This window comes from Leucopleurus acutus, assembly GCF_964270905.1.
Source record: "Leucopleurus acutus genome assembly, chromosome: 12".
Taxonomy (NCBI): Eukaryota; Metazoa; Chordata; class Mammalia; order Artiodactyla; family Delphinidae; genus Leucopleurus; species Leucopleurus acutus.
In genome coordinates this window covers 75,280,578-75,297,445 of record NC_139154.1, presented here as the reverse complement: position 1 = coordinate 75,297,445, position 16,868 = coordinate 75,280,578, and the positions used below count along the sequence as shown (strand labels likewise).

At 48.3% G+C, this 16,868-nt stretch overlaps 1 protein-coding gene across 3 annotated transcripts in view; it reads right to left on the bottom strand.

Moving 5' to 3' along the window:
• CCDC85A (coiled-coil domain containing 85A) overlaps positions 1-15,135 on the bottom strand; it is a 204,791-nt gene extending 189,656 nt beyond the window's left edge. For all 3 annotated transcript variants that reach the window (XM_082852368.1, XM_082852366.1, XM_082852367.1), the window contains exons 1-2: positions 14,657-15,135; positions 4,938-5,919 (exon numbers count right to left, since the gene is read on the bottom strand). In XM_082852368.1, the coding sequence (XP_082708494.1) occupies positions 4,938-5,919; positions 14,657-14,926 (1,252 nt within the window). In that variant the 5' untranslated portion in view covers positions 14,927-15,135. The remainder of the gene's footprint in view (positions 1-4,937; positions 5,920-14,656) is intronic.
• Positions 15,136-16,868: the final 1,733 nt, after the last annotated feature.

The window sequence follows — 16,868 nt, the reverse complement described above, 5'->3', positions numbered from 1 at the left end:
CAAGGGAGATGGATAATCACATTAGATTATCCATTAGAAAGAGCAGAGCAGAAATTAGAAACGATGAGGATATGATGTTAAAGCCAGGCCGGGTGAGGGCAGCAAGGAATATTGCGGAAGCATGCTGGTACTAGAAGTGACTGAAAATCTATTAAAAGTAGATACTGAAAAAAAAAAAAAAAAGCCACCTGGGGCCATTTAATGTAGGGACTCACAGTTCTATCTAGCTTCAGAGTTTCTCAACATCAGAAGTGGCTAAAATGAGAAATTTTAGAGCCTAGGTCCATAAAGTGCAGCACACTGGCCCAACGGTGCTATGCAAGTAAAACTTTTTTTTCAAGCTTTTGCAAAGTTTGGCTTCACATTCTTATTTCTGAGCAGCGGAGCTTGACTACACTGATGCCTCCAGAATAAGGTATCATTACTATGAGTAAACGTAGAGGCTTAGAGCAAATCACCGCTTCTGTACTCACTTGACACTTGTGAAAATGAGTTATCTGACGAAATGGAATACTCACCCTAATTCTGTTCTAAGTTAGGTTTTTTCTGAGTTATTTCAGTTGAAAAGATAAAGGCATTACTAACTCAATGGTATTTTTTCTATTATGTGTATCTTCTGAAAACCTGCAATGGATCCCCAAATGCAAATGTTTAATTGATTTCAACTGGGTCTAAAGGGCTCAACCATAATTAGGGGAATGGGATTCCTCTGGCTTCACAGCATCAACTGGCTTATGTGACTGAATTCCAAGGCACTTGAAGATTTGTTTGCTAAACAGAATCAACTGAATAGTGGGCACTGTTCACATGCAATATTAAAGTTACTGAAATATATATACACACACACAGCATACAGATAATAGAGATAATCTCCTTAGAAGATTAACATTGTCCCCTAGATTTAAAGAATGTTTATAGCTTTGTGCTATTATTGCCAGTGCAGTTGAAAACCTTACATCCTACTAGAAATTACCTTTCTAAGCCATCTAGGTTTTCCAATAATAGTTCACCTCTTAGATATTTTGCAATATCTCAAACTATATTTTCAACATTAAGCATTCTATGTCATTAAATCAAAATGTATTCTTATGATGAATGCAACATGCTTTGCACAAACAGGTATAGTACAATCGATTGATTTTTCCAAAATGTCTTAAAATTGATGTCCTATCAAAGTGAATATAAGGCTACCAAATTACCATACTGATGCTTGAAGACCAAAAACTACTATCTAGTTCTTTAACCATCTACGTGTCAGCTCACACAACAGAAAATACACTCAGAGGACCTCAGTTAAAATCAGTTCTGTAGCATTTCCATAACTGTTAACTGCTGACATTTTTCTCCCAAGAGACATTCAATTTCTATTGTCCAAATTCATTCATAAGTGATGGTCTGACTTTCTCTAAGCAAAATAAAAGATTTATGAGAGCAATCACTCATGCCGTAGTGCACCACTACTTAATTCACAGACAGCCTTGCTTCAGAGAAACTCTGCTGGGCTCTTCCACACATAGGTTTTCTCACCCCTAGCAGACAAGGCCATTTTTGTGTTATCAGCGTCTTTCGTTTACTCATTAACAGAGAATAACAAGCCATCTTAAAACTCAAGGTAAAACCTATAAACTGGGAGATTTGAAATGCAGGTTCTCTTGTGGGAAATATTCGTTAGGATTGCAGGTGCCGCGTGATCTACATTCACCAAAAACATCCACTGGAAATAGGTTACAAACTCCTGTGCTTCTTTGTCCAGCGGGATGTGAAGGCTTGAAAAGGTCGTCTTAAATGACTCATATGCCAGAGTTTCCCCGAATTAACCAAATAATCCCACCCACCAAAAACTCAAATTTTCAACCCATACCCCTGAAGAAGTACATTATCAGATAGCCTTGGTCTGGGGGTGAGAGGGGTGACGTTTTCCAGTACCTGCTGGCGTCAGTCCTTCTCGGTCCTGGAGTTCAGCAAAAGAAGGAAAGAACTTTCTTCTTCGGAGGACGCTTGGGTGTTTGAGAGCTTCACTCACACCAGCCCATCTTATCCAACAACCACGCACCTCGGCCAATGGTTTCCACCTGGTCTGCTCATTAGAATCACCTGAAGGGCTCTTTTTACAACGTGCCCAGGCCCAGTACCAGACCAATTCAATGTGCATCTGAGTGTGGGATCCAGGCACCAGTGTTTTTTCAAAGTCAGCCCAGTGATTTTAGCCTGCAGCCAAACTGAAAAACGCTGCTCTAGAGCAGTGATCTTGAATCAGAGTCAATTTTGCCCACTCCCTACCCCAGGAACATTTGGTAGCATCTGGAGACATTTTTAATTGTCACAACTGGGGGCTGCTTATGGGTAGAGCCCGGGATGCTGCTACGCCTCCCAAAACGCACAAGACAGCCCCTCACAACTTTCACCTGCTTTTTGTTAATGCAGAAACATTCAAGGGCTCATCCAAAACACTCACCTCTCACACCAACCCCACACAGAAGGATTCTGTAAATGACTCAGCAAATTTGCAGTTTGGGATTTACCTTGCTGCTGGTTCCTATCTGTTTATAAGACAATAATTCAACCCAAGTGTGGGGGGATTTAAAAATATGAAAAAATCATGTCTCACTATCCGTATCAAAAATTAATTTGTAACAGCGGGATAAACACAAGCTACCAGGGCCCAAGTTTATAGGCTGATGATCCGTAAACACCTCATCGTGCCTCTTCATTTTCCAATTAATTATTGAAATAAAAATGCAACGCAAATGGACTACAAATACACTTTGGTGAGGATATCCACGGTCAGAAGATGTCACTTAAGAATGAGAAAACCCGAAGTAAACGCAAGAATTAAACTACAGTGTCATTCTAAACAATGCATCTATGTTACATCAAATTGTTAACTGAATAAAATTGTTAAATTTAAAAAAAACCATTTGCCTGGCCATGAAATTTATCTGAACCCAGGCAATAAGATTCAATGATTTAACGCCATCCCTATCTAGAGACAGACCTTACTTTATACAAAGAATTGCTTAAAAATTGCACCTAAAATCCCTTCTTATAAGTTAAATCACACGTTAAATTAGAGAAGTTATTTATTTAAGTAAGCCTTTTTGTAAGGAGAAGAACCGTTTTGTAAGTGAACCAGCTGCCCTTAAGTAATCTTTATTTTGGTTCAAGATAAAAAGTTTGCTCAAAATAGTGCACATTTACTTCTCATGCTCATTAAAAAGTAATCAAGAAGTGGAAAAGTCGTTAACTTTACCTTCCTGTTAACACATTACCCCCTGAAGACAAGTTTCATGGCTGATGACACATCTTGTGATAGTAACACAACCAAAATATCTTTTTAAATGACTTTCATCTCTTGTGAGAACTGCACAGCCGCGGCTGCCCACAGCAATCAGGGCAGCATCTCCTGGAAAGAGTGAGGGAAGGGTGCCATCAACCAAGTAAAAGCCCCAGCCAGCCCGGTGGCTTCAACACAACAGGTGAATTGGCTTCTCCCAGCTTTCACCTCCCAGCACGTAACAGAGAAAGCAACAGCATCCGATCTTTCCCATTCTTTCTAGTTCCATCTGTGCTTAAAACATTGGACGTATTAGAAGCCAAGCTTCAGGAGTCAATTTTCAGCACTACGAGAAAACGATGAGGGTGAAATGGAATCCAACAGGTCAATCCCCAACTACAATATTGAAAATTTACCCCTTCGTGTCACTGCTAACATTGGCGGCCTCCAGCACTGCTCAGAGCTGACTGCACATAGCCTCCGGAGCAGCTTTCAAATAAAGTGAAAAACCCCAGATATTTTGGATGCAGAAACCCCACTTCATGAAACCAATCGTTTCAGTTCTAACTTGGCCACAGCTGACATAAAAAAAGACCCTCACAGTTCTTTTTAAGTTTTCTTTTTTCCTCTCTTGAGTTTCAAGTGGTTTCATAACAAAGATGCAGAAAAGTAAACCTCTTCCAAACGGTTTAGAGCTGCCTCAGCCCATGCAGTGGATGTTGCACTTTGGAAACCAAAGGAGTGTCCAAACACATCTGTACATTTAAAGGGGAATATTTAAACAACCAGAAAGATGACTCGCCATGTGAAAAGGCATGCTACTCAAGCATTGACATATATCCACTACCAAACGTAAAATAGATGGCTAGTGGGAAGCAGCCGCATAGCACAGGGAGATCAGCTCGGTGCTTTGTGACCACCTAGAGGGGTGGCATAGGGAGGGTGGGAGGGAGACGATATGGGGATATATGTATAGCCGATTCACTTTGTTATACAGCAGAAACTAACACACCATTGTAAAGCAATTATACTCCAATAAAGATATTTAAGAAAAGGGAAAGAAATCATCTGATGCATTTCAGATGCAAAGGAAAGTCACAGAGTCATGCTAAGGCCCCCAACACAATGGAGAACATCCTCAAGGAAAAGTAAGGCATATTTACAGGCATTCAGGCAACCCAGCGTCAAGTCTGTTTAAGGACACCCTAGTTCTTTTTTAATGTTATTGTTTTTCATAATAAATACTCATTTCTTTCTGCACATAAGCTGTTAGCTGGACTCAAAAACCTTTGGTCACCTGTTCCAAGAGAGCCCTTGTAGGAAACTGCACACAAGCAGGAAAATGTTCAAGATAGAGAAATCTTAGATTGGTTCTATTTTTATCTTCAATGCCCACAAATCTCACCCTGACTACTCAGGGTCCCACGGAATTATCGTTCCTCTCCTTCCCAATATTCTCCAGGCTACCTGGTAACTGCATAAAATAGAACAAATGGAGGGGGAGACACACACATCATGATTTGGGGGCAAACGTGTGCTCCTCTCCCCAACCCGCCTCCGCACTAGCGCCTGCAGTTTCTAACATGGCGCAAAGCCTTGCATCATTCATAACTCTCTACCCAGTGGCCCCAGCAAAGCGGTTCCCCAGCACGTACTGACCCACCGTTCATGCCACTGTAGACATTCCGGTGATGGGGTGACAGATCCTCTTGCGCCTGCCTTCGGAGGGTGCCCTCCCTGCTGCCACCGCCGCTGCCGCCGCCGCCACCGCCGCCGCCGCCGCCGCCGCTGCCTCCGCCCACGTGTTTGTGATCGGGGCTCCCCCCGTAATGCTGTTTGAGGTGCTCCGGGCTGGTGCCCCGGGCTCTGGGTAGCTGCTCCAGGCTCCCGCCGACGGCGTGTTTCTGAAGATGCTCAGGGCTCCCTCCGCTGTGCCTGGCGTGCTCGGGGCTGCCCCCGGGCCTGTGCTTCTGTAAGTGCTCCGGGCTCCCGCTCAGCACGTGCTTGGGCAGCGTTTCGGGGCTGCTCCCCGCGTGCGGGTGCCTTTGCTGTTCGGGGCTGCCCTTGCACAAGGGTCTGTGGTGCTCGGGGCTGGGTCCTTTGAGGGCTTTGGGGTGATCTGGGGCCGCGGAGGCCCTGGGCTTCTGCAGATGCTCAGGGCTGGCGCTCCTGTGCTTGGAGTGCTCCGGGCTGCCCTCGGCCCGGGGCTTCTGCAGGTGCTCCGGGCTGCCGCCGCTCGCGTGATGCTTGTGGTCCGGGCTGTCGGTGCTGCCTGTGCTGGAAGTGCTGCTGCCGTCGCCCACGTCCCGCACGTAGGGCGCCGTGGTGGCGGCAAGCTGGCAGAGGCTGGCCTGGCTGTCGATGGAGCAGCGGCTGCCCGCGCAGCCCGCGCCCTTCTCCTCGTCCAGCAGCACGCAGAGCTCCTTGAGCTCCATGTTCTCCTTCACCACCTCCTCCTGCTTCACCTCCAGCTCCTTCAGCTTCTGTAGGTATAAGGCCACTTCCTTGTGCATCACCCCTGCCGTGTAGCGGCCCAGTCTCTGCCACTCCCGGGACACCCTCTTGCCCTTCTGCCGGTCGTCATCCAGGAAACAGCAGAGGTCCCTCAGTTCCTGGTTGTCCTCCTGGAGTTTCTGGTTAATATCCTGAAAAGAGACACACAGCCATTCAAGCCAGGTATGCGTGGGAGGCAACACCAGGCTCAGACTTCTGGGAGCCAGGGAGCCTGGAATGGGTGAATTCTCTGTGATGATAGGGGAGGGAGGGAGAAGGTGAGAGGAAGCTACAGATGTGTAGCTGTCCAAAAAATTAACAATAATGGGTATTGATTCTGCTCCCTGCCCCATGCTTTACTTGCATTATCTCATCTACTTCTCACCAAACCCTCAGGGGATATTATGGTTCTTTTACAGACGGGGAAACGGGACCTCGCAAAGCTTCACTTGTCCAAGGTCATCCAGTCAGTCTTTAGGGAGCAGCCAGTTCATTAACAGGAAATCAGTAGGCTCCCTGCCCCACCTTCAAGGAAGAAAGATGGCTGCTTGTGATCTGCGAAAGGCTTAACAAGCTCTGAGGCAACAGGCCTTTCGTCAGCGCAAACGACAAACACTGCCTAGGTGTTCAGCCCACGACCCGGAGAAGCAGCCCCAACCCCTGCATGAGCGAGCAGCAAACTGTCCTCGGGTGGCGTTTCAGTCCTGCCCATCCAACCCTACTTGCCATCCTCCCTGCACAGCTCCCAGGCAGCTCACCTGGAACTCAGGTTCTTGTGTGATATTCAAACTCCCCCCTCCCCCCAAATCGCACCTCTCAGCAAATGCCACCTCCACCCATCCTGTCGCCCTTTATAAGAACCTGTGGTTATGCCTGGCACCTCCTTCTCCCTCACCTCCCAGTTCCGAGCCAAACACGTCTCCTGAACTCTACCTCCGAAATTTACCTCGTCACTCCCATGCTTCAAACCCTTAAAAGGGTCTCACTGCCCTTAGGATAAAGTGCAAAATCCTTTAAGTCTCAAAAGGACCCCAATCCTCTTAACTGGCCTACTTCTCCAGCATGAACGGTGATTCATTCATGAATATTTAGTAAGCATCTATTATGTGCCAGGTACCTGTCCAGGTGCTAGGGACAGATCAGAGGACGCAGCAAAGCCCTTGCCATCCTATGGCTTTCATTCTGGTGGGGAAGACTAACAAAAAAGCAAGTATAGAACGTAATGTCATAGAGTGAAAAGTGCTGGGAAAAAGACTAAAGCAGGCTAAAAAATACTATCTTTTAAGAGAAGGCACCTCTGCAGATAAAGAAAACATTTGAGCAAAGACCTGGGTGAAATAAAGGCGCAAACATTTGCTGGAAGATGATCCCAGGCAGAGCGAAAGGCAAGTGTAAAAGCCCCAAGACAGATGTGGCTCAAGTTGCAGCAAGGCCAGTGGGCCTAAAGCGGAGTGAGCGAGGGCGGGCAGAGCTGGGAAGGAGGTCTGGGAGGGGAGGTGCAAGTGGGTGGGCACCAGGGCTAGGTAGATAATGTGGGCCTCATCAGCCACATGAAGGCCTTGCCAGCCACAGGAAGACTCTGGACTGTTGGCAAGCTGAGGATAGAGGACTAGACATGATGTGATTCATTCTGCACCATCATTCTGTGCAGAAAATAGACGGCTGGGGGATGGAAGGAGGAGGGTGACTGGAAGAGAGAGAGACAGGATAAGGTGGAAGCTGGAAGACCAGGTAGGAGGCTACAAGGTTAGTCCAGGGAGAGGGAGATGATGGTGGCGGCTACCCATGGTGGCAGTGGACAAGGTGAGACCGTCCCTCCCCATCATGCACAGAGCCCCACCCATGCTGGCCTGGCCTCAGGGCCCAAGGGACAAGCCCTTCCGCTCTTTCACTCGGAAAGCTTCCCCCAGCCTCTACACAATCTTTGTTTCTCACTTTATGGCACTTTCCCATAGAAGCCGTCCCTGACCACTAATCTATGCTCTGCGAGGAGCCCTTCAACTTCCCCTCTGTTGCATTACAACTTCTAATCACATATGGTTGAGTCTGACTATCAGTCAAGTCTCCATCCTCACTAGACCAGAGTCTTGAGAATGGAGACCCGTCTCTTCTGTTCACCGCTGTGCATCCTACTGTAGAAACCTGAAACCAAGGAATTCAGAATTAACTGTGAAATCCCCACTTAGTCTCCATTCACACATATAGTAAAGGGGGTAGCTGTTTCTTGAAGCACCATAGTTTGGTGGGGGGTGAAAAGGGAACAGCTACCTAAGATTTCCCTTACTCCACAAAGCCTGAAAATCTCTGGTCTTGTGACTGTCATCCAATCCAGACCTAGAGGTACTCAGAGAGGGGACTTGATTCTCCCAAACTCAGGTTGATTCCAACACTTCCCCCTGATATTGACTAGGAAATAAACCATAAAACAGCGGCCACCCTGGAATCTGCCAAGCTGGAATCTCCTGGCAGTCATGAGGCCTAACGTGGGAGTGATTCTCAAGGCCTGAGGAGAAAGAGGCTCTGTGCCGCTTAGTTTTCAACTCAATTCTAACTCTTAGCATCACCAATCCTTGTGTCTAATGCCTATCTAGTCCTTTTGCTTCTCAGTGCCACTCTCTGACCTCAGGCCCGGCTGTTTCCAAAAGCCTCCAGCGGGCCTCCCTGCCTTGGTCTACCCCAGCCCCTAACTTCCCTTGCTCACTCCAATCCAAGCTCTCTCTGGCCAGACTGATCGTCAAAAACTCTCCCTGCAGGTAGTGTCTCTCCTGCCTCTAAACCCCCATTGCCTCCCCTTTGCCAAGGAAAATGAATAAACCCTTGGGCCAGGCCTACAAGGCTTTCTTCCTGCCTTTCTACCTTTAGCTCCCTCTAATTGTGAACCAGCTAATTATGAACCCTGATTAGGTCTAACTTTCCAACTAGAAAATACTATCTCTGCCTTCTATAGACTTACCTAAGAGGACAGATTGCTCTGATAAGACTCCACCAGCCCTAGAACAGCATCCGGTGTGCAGCAGCGCCAGGCTTGAATGAATGACTAAAGTATCCCATTCACTGCTCAATGCCTATAAGACACACTCCTTAGAGCACTCATTGGGCATCTTTTTTTTTCTTTCTTTCTTTTCTAATGTAGGTTACCTTAGCTTCTAGAGGACAGAGTACATTCCAATGTCTTTCTTTGCATAACTGACACACTTGACTTGGTGTGTTGCATACAATGAATGCTTAATATGTGTTTATGGACTGACCAGCCCTTTAAAGCGCTAGGCCTATGGCCAAAACAGGATACAGCTCTAGCTACTGAGAAAAGATTTCTTATTGTTGTTTTCAGCTAGCCCTGCTGTGTTGGAGTCTGTAGTAATAAGAGAATAAATTGTTCCTTGACACTGGTGCTTTATGGGAAATCAGAAGCTGTGGATATTCCGAGAAAATAATGCTAAACAAAATTAATCATTCTCAGCTTCACAGCTCATGCAGCTCAATATCAAAAAAACAAACAACCCAATCCAAAAATGGGCAGAAGACCTAACCAGACATTTCTTCAAAGAAGATATACAGATTGCCAACAAACACATGAAAGGATACTCAACATCACTAATCATTAGAGAAATGCAAATCAAAACTACAATGTGGTATCACCTCACACTGGTCAGAATGGCCATCATCAAAAAATCTACACCAATAAATGCTGGAAAGGGTGTGGAGAAAAGGGAACCCTCTTGCACTGTTGGTGGGAATGTAAATTGATACAGCCACTATGGAGAACAGTATGGAGGTTCCTTAAAAAACTAAAAATGGAACTACCATATGACCCAGCAATCCCACTACTGGGCATATACCCTGAGAAAACCATAATTCAAAAAGAGTCATGTACCACAATGTTCACTGCAGCACAATAGCCAGGACATGGAAGCAACCTAAGTGTCCATCGACAGATGAATGGATAAAGAAGATGTGGCACATATATACAATGGGATATTACTCAGCCATAAAAAGAAATGAAATTGTTATTTGCAGTGAGGTGGATGGACCTAGAATCCATCATACAGAGTGAAGTAAGTCAGAAAGAGAAAAACAAATACCATATGCTAACACATATATATGGAATTTTTAAAAAAATGGTTCTGAAGAAACTAAGGGCAGGACAGGAATAAAGACGCAGATGTAGAGAATGGACTTGAGGACATGGGGAGGAGGAAGGGTAATCTGGGACAAAGTGAGAGAGTGGCATGGACATATATACACTACCAAATGTAAAACAGATAGCTAGGGGGAAGCAGCTGCATAGCACAGGGAGATCAGCTTGGTGCTTTGTGACCACCTAGAGGGGTGCGATAGGGAGGGTGGGAGGGAGACACAAGAGAGAGGGGATATGGGGATATATGTATACGTAGAGCTGATTCACTTTGTTATAATGCAGAAACTAACACAATAATGTAAAGCAATTATACTCCAATAAAGATGTTAGGGCTTCCCTGGTGGCGCAGTGGTTGAGAGTCCGCCTGCCGATGCCGGGGACACGGGTTCGTGCCCCGGTCCGGGAAAATCCCACATGCCGCAGAGCGGCTAGGCCCATGAGCCATGGCCGCTGAGCCTGCGCGTCCGGAGCCTGTGCTCCGCAACGGGAGAGGCCACAACAGTGAGAGGCCCGCGTACCGCAAAAATAAAAAAAAAAGATGTTAAAAGAAAAATCATTCTCAGCTTCAAAAATTCTTCCACATTTAGCTTAATCCTCTCATTTCATAGAAAGTTCGTCATGTTCTTCTTCATCTAACTGAATTTCCATGTGAAAATATCCCCTTTGAGTATCCTACAACTATTCCTGTTTTCTCCAGAACTGGGAAGTAAATAGGACTTGTGCCACCATGGGCTCCTTCCCAAATGGAGTGAAATATATACAGTTGACCCCTGAGCAAACTGGGGATTACTGGTGCTGACACTTGGCCAAGTTGAAAAGCCATGTAACTTATAGTCAGACCTCCGTACACCAGATCCACAATCGTGGATTCAACCACCAGCAGATAGTAGCACTGCAGTATTTAGTAGTGAAAATATTCCTGTAAAAGTGGACCTGTGCAGTTCAAACCTGTGTTTTCAAGTGTCAACTATACTTTTCAGAACTCTAGTTGGGGTAGAAGGGGCGTGTATTAGCCCATTCAGTTTTATCACAGTTCCTTTTTTTCCGTTATTATTCTTGCAAATATTATTTACTCTCCAATTATGAGCTATTTCCTCTGCCTTCTAATGAACAGCTAAGCAACCAGCTTGATAATAACCTTGTGAACTAGTTTTTTCAAATCTATCACTTTAAGACTTGGGCCGTCTTTTTCAAAACAGTGTCTTTTTTAACACTGCAGCAGGCTACTAGATGTTGCCCATCTGTCTAAAGGGGGCTTTTAAAAGATTAAATCCATAATGACCCGAAATTCATATCATCCCAAATTTCATACATAAGATTCTCAAGTACTATAACTGTGGTTAAAGCATTGTTTTAATTTGTTATTTTTCCATCATTGCAGGATGGGGAATTGGTGTGTTGGCGAGCGAGGAAGAAAATTAATGTGCTGCAGATAAAAAATCCATAGAGATTGAATTGCCCCCAATTCCCGCCCTCGCCCCCAGAAAATTCCAGGCCAGAGCAGTCTGGGTGTTGGTATATGCTCAGAAGTGCACGATCATGGTTCTCAGGAATCCATCCCTTTCAACAGCAGCACCCTAACCGGAATCTCCTTTCTCCAACCCCTTTTAGGATGACACATTCTAACCAGAGAATGTCAACTAGCCAGAAGAAAAGAAAATCAGCTTCTTTGGAACATTTCATATCTGTGTGACCTTAAGAAAGCTATTTAACCTCACTGGGGTTTCTTCATCTACGTATCATTTAACCTTCACACCTCAAGTGTAAATAATATCCCCATTTAGCAGATGAGAAAACGGAGGCTCAAAAAGGTTATTTGCCCAAGCTACCCAAATTGTCAGCCTCCAAAACCTTTCTCTTTCCCACTCTGCACTACCTCCTAAATGTTTAAACACAAACAAGTCAGCCAGTGCTTGGACAGAGTCACAGGCCCCTCAAAGGAAAAGAACGATGCTCCCATTCCCCAATATCCACAGCCACAGTACCACCTAGAAGCCTTGAAAATATTTAGATGCAATTTCAAAGGCAGCTCACAGAAAGAGGCATAAGAAAGAAAAGTGTTATGGCCTTAATTACCCTAAATTTACAGTCTTCAGCTGAGAGTCCCAAACCAACAGAGGCAAAAAAAAAAAAAAAGGAAGAAAGAAAATCTCTTCCTTCCAATTAAATGAAAATAAATTTTAAATGTACTATCGTTATCTCCCATTTCCTCCCACCCCACCTCTTTCCTTTTCTCCCTTGGTATGCATACATTTGTTCTCTAAGTCTCACTATTGATACTATGTATAAAATAGACAACTGATGGGAACATACTGTATAGAGGAAACTCTACTTAATGCACTGTGGTGTCCTAAATGGGAGGAAAATCCAAAAGGAAGGGAATATATGTACACGTATGGCTGATCCATTTGGCTGTGCAGTAGAAACTAACACAACATTGTAAAGCAACTATACCCTAATAAAAAATAATAAAAAAATAAAGTGAAATGTACTATCACTTATTCAGTCAACCACATTTATGGATCACTATGGTGCCTAGGGAAGCTCTGAGCCGATACGTGGAAGGGAAGGAAGAAGGCTTGCCCCTCAGAGTTGGCCAGAGGCTTAGGAGGGGCCACCATGTGGCTGCCCCAGGATGATGGGAATGAGGAGAAGGGGCTGCATCAGAAAGTAACCAACCCCCATCATTTCCGAACTTGATAAGGAAGTGGACTGGAAAGTCTTTTAATGCCAGGTCACGAATCTAGACCACAAGGAGACTCTTACTTGAGGTGTAACTGCTCTTATCTGGCCTGATAGGTACTTCCCTAAATGAGGTTACTGGAATGAAGACCCGGTCCTCCCCTCCCCCACACCACTCACACACAGACCCCCACAGGCAATCCACACAACCTAAAAGAACTTCCAAGTATTTCTAAGCTCTTATGTCAATGCTCCATACTATCAAAATCTCTAGGAAATTAATTACAAACTCTTCCAAGTTGCATTATAGCTCAAGCCATGAAAGAAGATTAAATTGGAGGGTTACGAACTATATTTGTGTCCAGCTTTGCCACGGAAACCCAGATCCAGGAGATGCATGGCTTTACGTACACTTACGCATCATCTCCTGGTGACAATAACTACCATTTTTTGCAGTCAAGTCCAGAATTAAACCTTCACCTAAATTATAATTTATTGTCACACCCCCCCTAGGAGGTGGTTATTATGATTTGCATTTTATTGATGAGTAAAATAAGGCTCTGAGAAATTACCCAGGCTCACCCTCCTGGCCAAATGAGGATTCTAGATGCAGACCCACCTCTGAGATGATCTTCCCCCTACACCGTCCTGCCTCTAATCCAAGAGTCTGGTATTTAATAGTCCGTTCGTAACGAATTAAGCCAAAGGAGAGAGTAAGGCTTGGGATTTTTCTAAGAGATCCTCCTAACTGCATCTGCTCTAGGGACTATATATGACAGTCAACTGGAGCCTCAGGGGAGGGCCTTCTCCACCTGCACTGGGCCCAGCACCCAGGTGAGCATCTAGCAGTTCTCCCCCTCCCACTCCCCTTTGCCCCAGAATCCGAGGGCTGGAGCCGCTGAGGCAATTAAGAAAGTGTCTACTGCCTGAGAAGTGGGGTGGGAGTGGAAAGGGGACAAGAACAGCATGTGCCTGCGGGAATTTGCTCCCCGAGGTCCCTGCAGCGATTTCGTTTGTGTCTGGTTTCCTATAAACAAAAAAAGAACAATGAGAGGAAGGCATACCAGGAGGCACCAGTGCAAGCGGTGAGGAGAGGAAGTTTTGCGGTACACTCGGGCAGGGCGGTTCCCCGCCACCCATCTGCTGCAGCCAGCCGGGCTGGCACATTGCTGGCACACTCAGAACACTCCAAGGGGAAAAGAAAGTTGGTGGGGGGTTGGGGTTTTATTGTTTTGTTTTTCTTTTGTTCTTTTTTCCCCCCTAAGAGCAAAGAGGGAGGATTGGCTCCAAAGGAAAGCATGACTGGATGGCACTTAAGGTACACTTTCAAAACCCTGTGCTTCCTAAACTGAGACCCTCTGCCCTTCCCCTCCCAGCTAGACGAAATTATAATCAAATTGGGGGTAAATGGGGCGGTCAGGCCACCCCAGACGACGCCAGACGACGCCAGCCGAACTCGAGGAAAAGGAAAGCATCGGAGCAGGTAGAAAACAGAATGTGAAAGAAGAGGTAAGGTCCTCTGCACCATGCGACATAGCCCAGTTACGAGGGTGGCCCCGCGGCTTCACCCTGGGCGCCCCGCCAGCACACTTCCCTGCATCGGCGCCCTTTCCTCACCCTCTGCCCCACGAAGAAGTCGTGGTGCCAGAGCGGCCATATCGTATCACGGATCCCCAAGGGCAAAGATGATCTGGACTCGCTCCTTCGCTCGTTTTTTCCCCTGCCTGGCCGTAACCCGGCTCGCCAAAGCACTGATTTTTCCGGCTTCCTGGAAAATTAAAGCTTCCGCGTACCCATCGCTCCCCTCCCTGCCTTTCAGCATCCTTGGCGCCCGCTCCGGCCACGGAGGACCACGAGCTCGACGCTAGTGCGCCCCATAGGGGGAAGAGGAGGGAACCAAACGTCTACAAAGTTTGGAAAAGTTTCCAAAGGGCTGGGGAAGGGGAGCAGGGGATGCTGACAGGGAGAATGGGGGGGGGGGGATCACCTGTTGACGGAAGGGGGGAAGTTTGCCTGGTCCCACCTCCCCAGGGCGCCCGGCTCCCCGCCCCGCCGAGCCCGGCGCTCACCTTGAGCCCGCGGATCTCGCCGAGGTGCAGCTGCAGGCGACGGTTGACCTCGCGGATGAGGTTGCTGTGGTCCAGCATCGCGCTCACCTTCTCCGCCTCCGCGCGCCGCAGGCAGCGGATCAGCTCCTCCTTGCTCCACTGCAGCAGCTCCTCGTCCGACACTTTGGACAGGTCCTCCACGGCAGTGGCCGCAGACGGGCTGGCAGAGGTTGGGGGACAACTTTCCGCCGCCGCAGCCGCCGCCGATGAGCCTCCGGCCGCCTTCGACATGGTACCCGCGAGACGGCAGGTGCGAGTGGGTGGAAGAGGCAAAGCAACTCCCGAAGGCGCGGGCACGGCTAGGCCGCCTCCGCCCACACCCCAGTGCGCTCCAACGAGTCAGCTGCACCGCCCGGGGGCCACTGGGTTGGGGCGGCAGGGGTCGCGCTGGACCGCCATCCTACCTCGCCATCCCTGTGCGCGCGCCCGCGCACCCCCAGGGCCGGGCAGCCACCCGCGCGCTGCGGCCAAGGCACATTCCAACTCCGCGCAAGTCCATGGTGAGGGGCGCCGTGAAGCTGGCGCCGCCGCGGGAGACCCTAGGGGACCGCACCCCGGTTCCCCTGCCCTCTCTGCCGCCCTAATTCGAGCCTGTCGCCCCCCACACTCTGGCACACACGCACTCACACACGCTCACTTTCCTCCCCCTTGCCCAGCTGCAGCCCCCGCTTCTCTCCTCTCCTAGCCCCGCCGGGGAGCGCCGGGCTCCGCGGCACCTCGGGAGCTAATCCAGCGCCGCCGCCGCCGCTGCCCGAGGGACTGGCGCGGCCGGCCGGCTGCGCTCCTCCTGCCGCCTTTGCTGCGCCCGCTGCCGCTCCCAGGCTGCTGGGGGAAGCCTAGGATTTGCAGCGCCGAGCGGTGGGGGCGGGGGGGGTGCGTTTAAGGGCTGGACCGGCAAGAGGAGGAGCCTGAAGCCGGGGCAGCCCGCAGCCGGCCACACCTCCCGCGCGGGCTGCAAGCTGCGGCAGCCGCTCGCCCGCCCGCTGGGATCCCGAAGCGCGCTGTGCGCTGTCCCGCCGGGCAAGGCCGTGGGCGCGGCTTCTTCAGCGCCCGGGCGCGGGTCGGGGTGGGGGGGGGGGGGGAGAAGTATAAGAAGCTGTGACACTCGGTCTTTGGGAGGCGCGCGCGCGCCACCGTGTGGCAGAAGCAGCTCCCTCCGCCCCCTGCACGCCAGGCTCATCACCGGGCAGGGGAAACAGCTGCGAGGTATTTTGAGAAATTGGGGTTCAGGAAAGATGCGTAGCAGGACCTGAAGGGTAACCGTCTGACTGTACTTTGGAGAATGGAAGAAGAGGTCGATGGCAAAAGCAAGGGGGGAGGGCTTTGGGGAAGGACCGTTTAAGAAAACCCCTATACTCTAAGAAGGGGAAAAAGAGGCTTCCGGGCAATACTCTTTAGGGACCATCCACCCCTACCCTCACCCAAGGCCTTTATCTTTTCTAAAAATCAACCGACTTTGTAACGAAGCTTAAGGGGAGGTTCTGAATCTTTTCTATTTTTGTTTGAAAAACACCAAAGCCTTAATTAAGGGAAAAACAAAAACCTTCATCTCTTGCTTCCCGAAGCCTGGATTTTAAGGTCAGCACAGTCATCTCCCCTCTGAGCAAAGCACGGCCCCTTAGACAAGCTGAAATGCCAGCCAAGGAGATTTTCATTTTCCTCTGTGCCGCAGGCTGCCCTGTATTACTGCCTTGGCTGTTTATGATGGTAATTTCTGGAAGGGGTACTCTGTGTCCCTGAGTACTAACTTTGGGCTACAAGAGTCCCTTCCCCTCCCCAGTTCTACTCTCACACGAAGTCGCATGGAATCATCTCTGAGCTGAAAACATGTTCTTTTGCCTGAAGAATTGGATGTATTTGGTCCTGGCATGTCACTTAGGTGAATCGTCTCCTCTCCAGGATGGAGACAGGGTCAGAAAACTGCAGGGATTTGCCCCCAGGGGGCTTCAGAAAACCGGAGTGCAGAGGCAATCATCTCCATCCAGTAGGATGAGAACCTAAGTCAGAGACGCTTACCAGCTGGTCAGTGTGTGTCCCCTGATAAAGCTGCCACCTGTTAAGAAATGATCACCTGAGGACTTCTGAGACCAGACTTCCTGGACAGCCTGCAAGGTGGTGTTGCCCTCTGACCTAGATGGCCTTCAAGTTCCCCTCAGCTTGACTACACTTCAGA